Here is a 13,852-nt window from a genome sequence, read left to right as displayed (position 1 = left end):
GCTGTACTCGGTGGCCTATACTTCCACCTACCCACATTCATTTTATTGTGTAGGTACCGCAAGTTTCCCATTGTGAATCCTCCTAGTACCACAGAAACAACTACTCCAGCTACATGATGTCAAATTGCAAACTGAATTTTTCCATAAAGCACTGGCTACACAACCACGACTTCCTTGTTGAGAGAATAAAAAACTCGACAAGACAATCTTCAATCAATCACCACACGAATTGATGTGCATCTGCATCGTCCCAACCCCCAAACCTTTGAATATACGATCGCAACGACAACGCAACCCACGCCACGAGTCCTCCTCTCTCTTCACGAGCTACTCGGACGCTCCCATTGCACTGTTCCATTTCGAATCCATCCCCATCCCCATCCCCATCACACAAGGCAAGACAAGAATTCGAATCCCCCAGATCCCAATTCCAGCTACCCAAAGCCAAAAGTCCAAAACAAAGCAAGCACCGGAGACGGCAAGGCCAAGCCCACCCAGCAGTAAACAACAAGATTGCAAAACCAACAAGGCAACAACAAACCAGCTGAACAACGCAAGGCACCCGCTCCGCTCCCCTGTCTTTCTTTCTGCCTGTCGCCGGCCGCGCGCCGTCTCTCCCCCAAAAATCCCCAACCCTCATGTCCTCGCGCCGCCCCCCGCCGGCGGCCGCCGACCGCGCGGCGGAGGCGGGCGACGCGGCCCTCGCGCGCGACATCGTCACGCTCCACAAGGCCCTCTCCCTCGACCCCTCGCGCCGCCGCCGCTCGCTCCCGCTCCCGCTCCCGCCCCCATCTGCCACCGCCGACCACAAGCAGCCCAAGCTCAAGCCCTCCTCCTCCCGCAAGCTCCTCCCCTCCCCCTCCACCTCCTCCTCCTCCTCCACCACCACCACCTCCTCCTCCTCCTTCTGGAAAAAGTCCCTGACGGCCATCTCCCACCTGGGCCGGCGCCGCCTGGACTGCGCCTTCACCCTACACGTGCACTCCATCGACAACCTCCCCACCGCCCTCGACGGCTCCCCGCTCACCGTCCACTTCCGCCGCCTCTCCGCCAGCGCCTCCACCCGCCCGGTCCCCCCAGCCCTCGGCGCCGCCGCCTTCGACGAACCCCTCACGCAGCGCTCCCCGGTCTACTTCTCGCGCGGGGCCAAGAACGCGGTCAAGTACGAGCCGCGGGCCTTCGCCGTCGCCGTCAACGCCGCCGCGCTCGAGCTCGGCCGGCACGAGGTCGACCTCACCCGGCTCCTCCCGCTCTCCATCGACGACCTCGACGACGGCGGCGACTCCGGGTTCGGCAAGTGGACCACCAGCTTCCGCCTCTCCGGCGTCGCGCGCGGCGCGCGCCTCAACGTCACCTTCGCGTGCGCGCTCGTGCCCGCCGCCGGGGAGCAGCAGGTGGCCGGGCTGAGGCGCGGCTCCGTGGCGCGGCAGGCGCCCACGCCCGTGCCTGCACGGACCCGGGACGTCGTCAGGGTGCTGCACGAGGTTTTGCCCAGCACCAGGCCTGCCAAAGCCTTGGCCTTTGCTGGTGACGCAGGTCTTGGTGCCACAAAGGCAGCAGTAGAACCCGAGGAGGATGGTTCGCCGGAGTCAAAGCATTGCACGTCGGTGGAGGTGAAGAAGGGGGAGGGGGACTTTGCGCACCCAGATGGCGATTGCTACAGCGCAGAGTTCAATGTGGTTGAGCAGGGAGTTGAGGTCGCCATCCAGGATCTAGAGCAGCTCAAACCTGCCGAGCCTGACTATGTGGCTCATCCTGCAGAGAATTTTAATGGGGAAGCTAATGAAGAGGGAACAACCAAGCCTGCATTTTTTGGCGACGATCCTGCTAAAGACGACGACACCGTTGAAGTGAAGCTGGAAGAGGAGCCCAGCGATGTCGCTCCTGAAACGGACGATGTGGGAGACAAGCAGGCTGCGCCTGTCCAAGCAGCCGTGCTCCCTACTTCTGCATTGGAAGAAGATGGTCAGCTGGCAGAGGATGCAGAACTGGAGGATCTGGAGTCTTTGTTCAACAAATTCGCAATCGTGGAGCCAGATGAATTTGATTCGCCCACCGTGGACGATAAGCTGTCTAGGCGAATGAGCTGCATGGGCGCGGTAGACGGTTACAATTCCGCCAGCAGGAAGAGCAGATCACGCAGCGTGGATGCTTCGTCTGATTTTGTTGCTAGCGAGTTCTTGGAAATGCTTGGGATCGAGCACAGCCCATTTGGGCCAACCACAGACAGTGATTCAGAGTCGCCGAGAGAGAAGCTTTGGAAGCAATTCGAAAAAGAAGCTCTGGAATCTGGGGACTGTATTCTAGGTTTGGATTTCGAAGATGGAGCGGAGGAAGCTAGTTGTGACGACTTTGCAGAGGAATTTGATCTCTCCGCAATCATACACGAGGCTGAACTTGAGCTGCAGAATGCAGCTCCGCCCATAGACGCCACATTTACAGCCAAGTCACTGGAAGACCAGGAAGCTGAAGCTTTGATGCGTCAGTTCGGGATAAATGAGAAGTCCTTCCAATCTTCCCCACGTGGAACTAGAAGTGGGTTTGGTAGCCCCATTGACATACCACCTGAGCTGCCCCTAGAGCTGCCGCCTTTGGCTGATGGTTTGGGCCCATTTATTCAGACAGAAGATGGAGGATTTCTGCGGTCGATGAATCCAGCTCTTTTCAAGAATGCAAAGAACAACTGTAGCCTGGTCATGCAGGCTTCTTCTCCAATCGTGCTACCAGCAGAAATGGGCTCTGGAATTATGGAGATATTGCACGGTCTAGCTTCAGTTGGAATCGAAAAGCTATCAATGCAAGCAAACAAACTTATGCCCTTGGAAGATGTGAATGGAAAAATGATGCAGCAGCTCGCCTGGGGGGCTTGTCCTGCTCTAGAGTCTGCTGGAAGGTTAGAAATCTTTCTTGTCATGCTTGCTCATGACTTCCTACTTAACCATTTACCCTGGCTAAAACATATTGCTCTAACAAATGCAGATACGACCTATTGGAGAACCATAGCATGGAAGCTTTGGCAGGAGGGGTCAGTGATGCTCCCTCGGGAAAAAAGAAGAAAAGAAGAGGTGCTGATCTGTCATCATCATTGGGTGGGATAAATGCTTCAGAATATGTTTCACTTGAGGACCTTGCCCCATTAGCTATGGAAAAAATTGAAGCCCTTTCTATTGAGGGTCTGAGGATACAATCTGGCATGTCTGAAGAAGAGGCACCCTCCAATATCAGTGCCCACCCTGTTGGTGAGATTTCATCTCTGCAAGGAAAATGCGCAGAGAATACACGGACCCTTGGGTTAGAAGGGACTGCAGGATTGCAGCTTCTGGATGTTAAACAAAGTGGTGGCGATGTTGATGGATTAATGGGATTATCAATCACTCTAGATGAGTGGATGAGGCTTGATTCTGGAGTGGTCGACGAAGAGGAACAGTTCAGTGACCGTACATCGAAAATACTTGCTGCCCACCATGCCAAATCAATGGACCTACTTGCTGAAAACCAGAATGCGGACAAAAAAAGCAGAAGATCTGGTAGAAGATGGGGTTTGTTGGGGAACAACTTCACAGTTGCTCTTATGGTTCAGTTGCGTGACCCGCTACGTAACTATGAGCCAGTTGGCACACCGATGCTTTCTCTGATTCAAGTGGAGAGGGTTTTTATCCCTCCAAAGCCCAAGATATACACCGCTGTTTCGGAGAAAGGCAACAGCGAGGAATATTATGAGGAGCCCAAGACTGAGGAGATTCTAGATAAAGCATTGGTTGCTGAAGAAAAGATTGAGGAGGAAGATTCTGTACCTCAGTTTAAAGTCACAGAAGTGCATGTAGCTGGCTTTAAGAGTGAGCCTGAGAAGACAAAACCATGGGGTAATCAAACACAGCAGCAAGCTGGCTCAAGATGGCTGCTAGGAGCTGGCATGGGTAAAGGAAACAAGAATCCTCTGATGAAATCCAAAGCTATTGCAAAGCCAACGAAAGATGCGGCTGGCCAGCAAGGAGACACCCTCTGGAGCATTTCTTCACGCGTTCATGGACCAGAGACGAGATGGGGTGAGCTAACAGGATCTAAGAGGAACCCAAATATCCTCCTCCAAAAGGATAAGAGATTTCGGTGACAGATATTATCAATTCTGGGTAGGTAGTTCTTGAATGAATGTCAAGGGGTGCCAGGTTTGGGGTGGTCCATCTTTTGTACCAAATGCTCCTACTAGACTGTTAAATCATGTAAATCCAGTTCGTTCGCGTACTGAATCATCTCCTATCAGACCTCTTTACATGTGCCCCGAGCTGGCTTGTACTTCTTTTGAGCTCGCCTGCGCTTGATTGTAGTGACAAACTAGTTTTTCTCGTGCTACAGTTTCAAAAGCGTTTTTTCTGCCCAAGAAGGTGCAGTTCTATCTTCTGATATAGTGTAACTGCATCTGCTCACAACTTGTTAAATCGGTCTTTCATCTTTTTTTTGTCTGCCAGTTATCAACTATCACAATGATTGTTATGTTTCCATGAACCTCTTAAAACCATAGATCATGTCAAACACATAGAGCTGTAGATGTATTCCTCACAGAAGTTTTGGCCTAGTGTTCTGAGGTTTTATCGTTTGTAAATAAATAAATAAATAAATAAATAAATAAATAAGGGTTTGTTAAACATGCCAAGTGGATCTGTCATTCAGCAACCCATAAACATGCCTACATTGGTTTCAGTAAAATCAAATCTCTTTTTTGCAGCTGTGAAGGATGTTTGGTTCTTTGGACTGCGCCTAAACAACAGGATACGAGTATATGCCACCCATGTTCAGGCTGTAGCGTAGATGTAATTATGATTCAGTGGGGGCTCCCACGATCTTAGAAGCTGTGGTTAGCTGTGATTTTTGCCGTGGACATGATCGCTTTGTTTATGGAGCTACCGGACCAGCACACACTAAAATGATGTGAAAAGCAAAACTAGGGAGTTGTGGCGAATTTTCTAATGGGACAACTCATGTGCTATCACAAATCAGATCACATCACGTGGACGCTTGATCACAATTCATCATCCACCCTCGGATGCATGCCATTTCTACAAAAAAAAAAATGTACAGTGCTTATGAGTTTTGGACTTCTGATGCCCTGTCAATGGTTAACTCGCTGCTATTGGAGATCTATTGCTGCACTTGCAAGGAAGATGCAAAATACGGTTCTTACAAGTTCAGAGGGCAACGCACAGCAAGGGAGCCTTCCGCTGTCATGATATTTTACTCGTTCGGAAATATCTGAAACCATGAAGGACAGTACACTCCTGAAAGTTTCTTTAATAGGTTGACAAAATCATTGATGTGACTTCCCGAAATTCTGAAAATGTCAAAAATTCTTTATTTCCGTAGAGAATTCAATCCTTGCAATGTTCTTACAGCTGTAGAGATACTAGATTAAGAGTTGTGCCCGTGGAATTCACCACTATTTACATTTCGTATAACGACAATAAAAAACAGGCAGGAAAATAATAATATGTTTTTAAAATTTTACAAAACGAAACAGATAAGAGTGAAATTAGGATAAGAGCAAACAAAATCACGAACGGAGTACCAAACGCTTATACAATCAGGAAAATACATTACAATAGCTAACACCGTTATGCCAAGAGCAACAGATGTAAAGAAGGCACAGCTTGCTAGCTGCGCGACCCCAAACAAACACGATATTCAGTGGTATGTACATTTGCGTGAATCTAAGTAACACGTAAAGGTATGAACTTAACAAAAACAACAATACCTCTCTTCGATTGTTACACCAGATAGATACAGATGCTAATTTGTAAAAAATATACCTTACTTAATATTCTTGGTTTTACAAATAAAGTTTGCACTTGGTTCCTAAACTCAAAGCTCCTGCACAGTCAACACCAATCAATATCTTACAGGTATGCTACATGTGAAGACTTTTTATTAACAGAGAACAACAGCCCCACGAGAGAAGTAATGAAAGACAGAATTGTGCTTCACCATGGAGCTTAGCATTCATATATAAATATATTTAAGAATTCATATACCAAGAACGAATGTACAGAGGCTACATGAGTCTCCACCAAGGTCCACTGAACATGAAGCTTGGAAATATAAGGTAACCACTCACGCAGAGCTAAAACTAACATTGGTCCATCCAGATCCATCTAACCAACATCAATCCGCAAAAGCTGAATGCATCAACATCGCTCCTGGATTCACCCGTGGGTACGAAGACTTTTGAGTAAATATAACATTCAAGACTAGAAGACACGCGCACATACATATCAAGGCTTGTATTACATTAGCCTAAGATATTATCCTACGAAACAGAAAGAGCTCAAAATCGAAGTGAACCATTAGCAAAAGATCTGTTAAAACCTAGAGTAAGAAATAAAGGACTACAAAATAAGGGAGAAATCTGTGCCTAAAAGTGAAATAAAGTTGGGCACCTTCATCTGTGCTAGCCCCAAAGAAAACATTACTTATTTAGGCACAACGATTCTGGCTATTTTGTGGAGATCTATCATGATAAATTAAAACTGTTATGGTTTAAGCATACTTCACCAGGCACTTGCATGCCTACATGTAATACATGATATCCAAAAGTATCCTTGAAAAATCTATGAGGATATTCTCTCTGAAAGATTGTCTTCTTTTATCTACAATAAAACCCATATTCCAAAGAGATTCTTCATCATGTACCTCACACACAAGTGAACAAGTAGCATATATTGTTCAAATTCTGTGTCTCGTAGTCAACGATGATATGGACATAGGTCTATGCATATGTTCTCCTTCCACCCAAACTCGTCTGATTTCCCAGTCCAGAACTTGTCGTTGATCTCCCATCGGGACAACATACATTTACACATGCACTTAGTACAAGTAACCAAACATGGCGAGAAGACTTGGAACTAAAATACTGAGAATTATTCCATGAAAGTACTTATTATTGATATGTAGGACAAGAAACTTGCATGATCTCTTATGACAGCATATGCCTACGGAAAAGAACAGACTAGAAAACCTAGAAGGTTCAGAGCTAGGTAAGACTACCAAACCAAGCTCATCAAACAAGCAAATTAGCGAACACATGGATATAACATACACCAGCATCATGCTGATCAGGCATATTGCACTTGTAGGTCTTGTAGGTCGAGCTCTTGCAGAAGTTCCGATTAATACGCAATCCTGCCATCACCTTCCATGATAATGTCCTTAAAAGCACCACCGCTAGGGATCATAGGCAGCACATGCTCCTGGTGAGGGACGATGATATCCAACAAGTATGGCCCAGGAGTCTCAAGCATCTTCTTGATGGCTGCACGGACTTCACTCCTCTTTGTCACCCGAACTGCAGGAACATTGAACCCTTTAGCAATGGTCACAAAATCTGGATATATCTCACTCTCATTTTCTGGGTTCCCAAGGTATGTATGCGCCCGATTGGCCTTGTAAAACCTGTCCTCCCACTGCACCACCATTCCAAGATGCTGGTTGTTCAATATCATCACCTTAACTGGGAGGTTCTCAATACGAATCAGCGCCAACTCCTGAATGTTCATGAGGAAGCTACCATCCCCATCAATGTCAACAACTGTGACCCCTGGGTTAGCCACAGCGGCGCCAGCTGCAGCTGGCAACCCAAACCCCATTGCCCCCAGACCGGCCGAAGACAGCCACTGCCGTGGGCGCTTGTAAGTGTAATACTGAGCCGCCCACATCTGGTGCTGCCCAACACCAGTGGCAATGATGGCCTCGCCTTTGGTGAGCTCATCCAGCACCTGGATAGCATATTGCGGTGGGATGGCCTCCCCGAAAGTTTTGTATCCCAGAGGAAACTCCCTTTTCTGCTGCTCCAACTCCTCATGCCAGGAACCAAAATCGAAACTCTTGTGTGCTTTGCTCCCAGTTAGCAGAGCATTCATGCCCTGCAAAGCGAGCTTGACATCTGCACAAATGGAGACATGCGGCTGCTTGTTCTTGCCAATCTCAGCTGGATCAATGTCAATGTGCACAATCTTGGACCTGCTTGCAAAAGCCTCGATTTTCCCAGTCACGCGATCATCAAACCTCACACCAAACGCAAGCAACAGGTCAGCCTTATCTACGGCGTAGTTTGCGTACACAGTGCCATGCATCCCAAGCATACGCAGAGACAGCGGGTCGTCGCTGGGGAAGTTGCCAAGACCCATGAGGGTAGTTGTAACTGGGATCCCGGTGAGCTCAACAAAGCGGCGCAGCTCCTCTCCGGACGCAGAGCAGCCACCGCCAACATAGAGAATCGGGCGTCTCGCCTCGCCAACCAGACGCAGGACCTGCTCAAGCAATTCAGTAGCCGGCGGCTTAGGCAGGCGGGCAATGTAGCCTGGCAGACTCATGGGCGCGTCCCAGACAGGCACAGCCATCTGCTGCTGGATGTCCTTGGGGATGTCGACGAGCACCGGGCCCGGGCGGCCAGAGGAGGCGAGGAAGAAGGCCTCCTGGATGACGCGGGGGATGTCCTCGACGTCGAGGACGAGGTAGTTGTGCTTGGTGATGGAGCGGGTGACCTCGACGATGGGCGTCTCCTGGAAGGCGTCCGTGCCGATCATGCGGCGCGGGACCTGCCCCGTGATGGCCACCATGGGGATGGAGTCGAGGAGGGCGTCGGCGAGCGCGGAGACGAGGTTGGTGGCCCCCGGGCCGGAGGTGGCGACGCAGACCCCGACGCGGCCGGACGCGCGGGCGTACCCGGACGCCGCGAAGGCCTCCCCCTGCTCGTGGCGGAAGAGGTGGTTGGTGATGAGCGGCGAGCGCGTGAGCGCCTGGTGGATCTCCATTGAGGCGCCGCCCGGGTAGGCGAAGACGTCGCTGATGCCGCAGCGCTCGAGGGCCTCGACGAGGATGTCGGCGCCCTTGCGGGGCTCGGACGGGCCCCATGGACGGAGCGCGGTGGCGGGAGGGGCGGGCGAGGGCGAAGGCGAAGGGGACACCGCGGAGCACCTGATGGGGGCGGCGAGGGCGCGGCGTGAGGAGGGCAGTAGGTGACGCGGGAGAGTGCGTGGTTTGGGCAAGGCGGCGGTGGCACCCGAGAAGGCGACGGCTGTGGAAGTGGCAGTGGCCATGGCGGCGGCGGCGGCGAGGGTTTGGGCGAGGGAGAAAGAGGGGGATGGAAGTGGTGGTGCGAGCGTGTTTTGTCTTTGGTGCAGTCGCGTGGCGTGGCAGATGTGTGGTTCAGATGGGATGGGGGGGGGGGTGGGGTGGGCCAACCCGGTTATGCACTACACGCAATGACATATGGGCCTTATCCTGGTTTGGACCCATCTGTCGGTGACAATTAGCTAGGCTGTTCACCACCTGCGTCGGTATATAGTAGAACTGTAGAAGGATACAATGAAGATTTGCAGCGGCGCGTGAATCGCAGCCGTGTTGGCGTTGACACGTAGGGTCCACCTATAACGGGTCTAGATTGGAAGTCTGGCAATTTGAGGCCCGAAAAAACTGAATATTAACTCCGCAAGCCCAACAAAGTCTTGTTCTTTTCTTGGAGTCGTCGGATCCTAGCGCGAGACCCGCACACGAACAAGACACACACCGAAAAAAAGATGAGCGGTGGCGATGGCGAGAAGGTCAGCTTTGGTGGCATCGGGCCGGTAAAACGTCGTCGGACTTCCCCAAGTTCATCGGGGCCCACCCTGTAGTCATGAAGCTCAACTTCGGCGTCGAATACCGAGGTCACAACAACTATCCCTGCTCTAGTATTTTTCTCCCACGGATAACCAAGGCGCTATTTAGATTGCGCCCACTCTAACCCGGCCAAAATATTGGCATGGCCAAATATAGGGCATAGCCAAAATATTGGCAACTTGTGGTTGTTTGGATTGTAGGCCACGGTACCTCCAAAATTTTGGCAAACCCATTGGCTTCCATTTGGTTTCAAGCTAAATGACTAGCAAATATTTGACACGTTTGATTACATTTCCGCAAATCCTAAAATTGCAAGAGAATTTTTAAAAATTGTAGAACCCCCTTTCAGACTTCAACATGATGGCCAACCACGCGGTACTTGGGAAGTTCTCGAGGCTACGCAGGGACACCTAAGCCAGCATCACCCACGAGTTCATGGCCACCTTCAAGGACAACATCCGCGAAGCCTCTGGTAATTATTGGGTCGAATTCCCTATCGATCGGGAATACCAACCTACATCACTTCATGAGTTTTGTGACATCTTTGGCTTTCCTAAAGATGGGGAAGTCGGTTCAACTGTTTCTAATGCATTGCTACTAGACGCTGCTAGCACCTAGGAGAAAATCTTAGTCCACCAGGATAGGAAGTATATTCGAAACAAAGTTTCTACTATCCAAAACCCTGCTATTCGCTATTTGACATATTTTTGTGCTAATCCATTTTTGGAAGGGGGCACATGGGTTGCATCACTAGCCTTGACATTTGTGTTATTCACCAAGCATTGTTTGGGAATAACCAAGTGCAAGACCAAACCTTGGTTATCTTTTGTGTGCACATTTTCATCGTCAAAGGTGGGCTTCTTATGGTGCTATCCATCGTGGTGGGCTAGTCACTCATACCTCCTATCTTGAGAACATCCAACTCCCCTAGATGACCGTTGTTGCAAGTGGTACAATTATGGATGAGAACTATATGATTATATGTCAGTTTTTGGGAGTTCATAGAGCTAACTGCCATGAAGATGCCTTTCAATTTGTTTATGAGTCTAACCAATAACCTAATGAGTAAGAAGTGCTCCCTTTTTTGCAAGCTTCTTCTTTGGCTGCCAGGATTACCTGGGTCTTAACCCCATAAGAGATGTGTGTCGCAAGGATTGCGGAGGGACGAGAGCTACCTCCTGCTGAAGAGGGAGAAGAAGATTATCCTTGGGAGGAAGCCACAGGGTAGCAGCATTCATGACATCAAGATTGGACGCAAGCTGGACAAGCGTGGGGGATTGGCAACATCATCCAATACCACCACAGTAACATGCCCCTGAACATCGGTCGGTTTGAGGCGTTGGCGCACCAAGAGAATGTGGAGGACACTCTGCACCAAGTGGCCATCAACGTCGACCTCCTCTCCCAGAACTTCTCCAACTTCATGACCAACTTCAACCCCAACTTCTTGTATGCACCAACACTACTGCCCGAAGACATCCAATAGACCAAGTTAGACTAGAAGCCTAAGCTTGTGGGAGGTTAAAATCCTCCACCTTTGCATTCATATTTTTGTTCCTTCTTTTGATTTATTTTGTTTCTCTTTAGTTGCATGTTTATTTTCAGTTTTGCATTGATAAAGGAAAACACAAAAAAGTAGTACCCCTTTTGTTTTATTTTGTGAAGCCTTCTCTCGTTTTATCTTTGGATTTTCACTAGTTATTTGCTCCAAGAGAACTACAAATGGGTAGCACAACAATAATAGCAACCCAAGTGCAAAGCCAAACCAAAGCAAGAAGGTATAATATTCACATCATCACCTTTCTCATAAGTTTATGCAAGATTATAAGATTATTTGTTTGGTTAAATTATCGATTAAATTTTGTCCCATGAGAGCCTTCTTAAGTTAGGTTTGTCTTATGAACTAGATCGCAAGTTCAAAAATCTGAAGAAGAAGAAGAAGAAGAGTTGAAAAACCCTATGGGAAACTTTTAAGAAAATAATGTTTTGGGCATCGAGTAATTTTCTTGTAAGATTTAATACTGGATAACTTGACCCCATAGAACCTAACAATAGACTTGATGGCACACTTGAAAAGAGTTGTTCAATGGAACCATGTTTTGTGGTAGTTGAGATCCATGCCAAATACCGTTTTTCTCAAACTAAATCTAGATGTTTTGTTGCTTTATTTGTGTCTTGCACCACTCGCGTAAACCATGGATATTGTTAACAACTCTGTTGGCCTCTAAAGGATCTACCAAGACAGAAATCTCAGATTTTGGCAATGATTTGATTAAATGTATGTAACAACAATGTTATGACGGTTAATATTTTAGCTCCTCCATGGGCATCGTTGCAAACAAAGTTGAGGCTCTCCTCTGACCACTATGATAAATTGTTAAACCATACAAAGTGCTTCAAAAGGCCATGGTTAGTCAAGAGTGTTCCTTCTAGGTCTACTTAGTCTAGTTTTCAACTTTACACCTTTTGGCATGATTTAGATTAGTAATGAGCGCGAGTTCTTGAAAAACAAGGAAAAGAAAGTGTGTTGGAGAGCCTGGATTTAATCATGTGGCAACAAACCAAGTTACTCTAATGTTCTATTCTACTTGTTTTGCTCTCACACCATTGTGATGGTACATTGCCCCTATGTTTGTTTTGGTAATTAATGATAATCCTCTATAGACTAATGTTTTCATTGTGTTTATATGAAGGAATGTTACATATGTATTTCTTATAGTCCATGTGTTGGATTCAAGTGTGGATGCCATAAAGATAAATATATACCTTTGGTATTGGCATCAAGATCATCGATTTGAAGAGAAGAATATTATATGATCAAGATCTTGAGAGTGTGATTTCAAGAGAAGAATTCAAGATATGGCTCTCAACCGGTGTCATGATAGTCTCATGAGTTGAGCTATGTTTGACTAAGGTTTAGAGCATGCAATCAAATGAAGAATTCTTTATGTACCTTGATACGTCCATTTTGCATCACTATTTTATATCATAATTTACTGTTATTCATTGATATATTTCATATTTAGAGATGATACTTATGTTATTTCACCTATTTTGCATGTTTCATGATTATTGGAGAATTACTCACCGGAGTCAGGATTCTGCTGGAAAAAGCACCGTCAGGATACAGTATTTCTGAAGATCAACAATTGACGAAAAATATACCGAAGCTCTTATTATTCCAGAAGACGGGCACAGCCAAAAGGGGAGGCCGAGGAGGGCCGCCATGGGCCCCCCCCATAGGCCGGCGCGGGCTCCACCCTGGTCGCGCCGCCATGTGGGGAGGGGGCCCACGACCCCCCTCGCCCATCTCTCCTTCGCGTACTTCATCTCCCGAGAACCCTAAGGTGTACAGAGACATCGAGAATAGACACAGCCGCCTCTGCGGGGCGGAGAAACACCAGAGAGAAAAGAGCTCTCCGGCAGGCTGAAATCTGCCGGGGAAATTCCCTCCCGGAGGGGGAAATCGTCGCTATCGTCACCGTCATCGAGCTGGACTTCATTGGGATCATCATCACCATCATCTCCACCGCCGACACCATCATCTCCACCGCTGCACCTCGTCTCCGCTGTAACATCTAAGGTTGAATCTTGATTATTTCATAGGGGAAACTCTCCGGTATTGATTACTCCTTGTTATTGATGCTATTGAGTGAAACCATTGAACCAAGGTTTATGTTCAGATTGTTATTCATCATCATATCACCTCTGATCATGTTCCATATGATGTCTTGTGAGTAGTTCGTTTAGTTCTTGAGGACATGGGTGAAGTCTAAATGTTAGTAGTGAACTATGTTGCGTAATATTTAATGGTTTGATATTTAAGTTGTGGTGTTATTCTTCTAGTGGTGTCATGTGAACGTCGACTACATGATACTTCACCTTTATGGGCCTAGGGGAATGCATCTTGTATTCGTTTGCTAATTGTGGGGTTGCGGAGTGACGAGCAACTCGAACCCCCGTTGGTATATCAATGCATGAGGGATAGCGGGATCTCGAGTTTAAGGTCTGTGGTTAGATTTATCTTAATTACTTTCTTGTATTTGCGGATGCTTGCAAGGGGTTTAATCACAAGTATGTATTAGTCCTAGGAAGGGCGATGCATTAGCATAGGTTCACCCACACAACACTTATCAAAACAATGAAGATTAATCAACTACATGAAGCGAAAGCACTAGACTAAATTCCCGTGTGTCCTCAAGAA

The 13,852-nt window shown here is 47.9% G+C and overlaps 2 protein-coding genes across 2 annotated transcripts; one reads left to right on the top strand and one right to left on the bottom strand.

The window, feature by feature from the left end:
* The first annotated feature begins 638 nt into the window (after nucleotides 1–638).
* LOC124662196 (protein PLASTID MOVEMENT IMPAIRED 1-RELATED 1-like) lies at nucleotides 639–4,436 on the top strand. The gene is made up of 3 exons (XM_047200066.1): nucleotides 639–800; nucleotides 918–2,893; nucleotides 2,980–4,436. The coding sequence occupies exons 1-3, from the start codon at nucleotides 639–641 to the stop codon at nucleotides 4,109–4,111; spliced, it is 3,270 nt and encodes a 1,089-aa protein (XP_047056022.1). The 3' UTR covers nucleotides 4,112–4,436.
* Nucleotides 4,437–6,908: 2,472 nt separating this feature from the next.
* LOC124659608 (acetolactate synthase 1, chloroplastic) lies at nucleotides 6,909–9,096 on the bottom strand. Its single transcript, XM_047197442.1, has one exon. It carries the CDS (start codon nucleotides 9,084–9,086, stop codon nucleotides 7,158–7,160), a length of 1,929 nt encoding a protein of 642 aa, XP_047053398.1. The 5' UTR covers nucleotides 9,087–9,096; the 3' UTR covers nucleotides 6,909–7,157.
* Between the last annotated feature and the right edge of the window lie 4,756 nt (nucleotides 9,097–13,852).

Source organism: Lolium rigidum, chromosome 6 (genome assembly GCF_022539505.1).
Source record: "Lolium rigidum isolate FL_2022 chromosome 6, APGP_CSIRO_Lrig_0.1, whole genome shotgun sequence".
NCBI classification, from domain to species: Eukaryota; Viridiplantae; Streptophyta; class Magnoliopsida; order Poales; family Poaceae; genus Lolium; species Lolium rigidum.
Note: the sequence above shows the minus strand (reverse complement) of the source record. Positions and strands in the feature narration are given on the sequence as shown.

Excerpts from the sequence above, each read along its gene's own strand:
- LOC124662196 (XM_047200066.1), top strand. The coding sequence starts at position 639 with ATGTCCTCGCGCCGCCCCCCGCCGGCGGCCGCCGACCGCGCGGCGGAG. Across the intron at positions 801-917 it reads TCCCGCCCCCATCTGCCACC|TCCCTGACGGCCATCTCCCA; the intron begins GCCGACCACAAG and ends TTCTGGAAAAAG. Across the intron at positions 2,894-2,979 it reads GCTCTAGAGTCTGCTGGAAG|ATACGACCTATTGGAGAACC; the intron begins GTTAGAAATCTT and ends TAACAAATGCAG.
- LOC124659608 (XM_047197442.1), bottom strand. The coding sequence starts at position 9,086 with ATGGCCACTGCCACTTCCACAGCCGTCGCCTTCTCGGGTGCCACCGCC.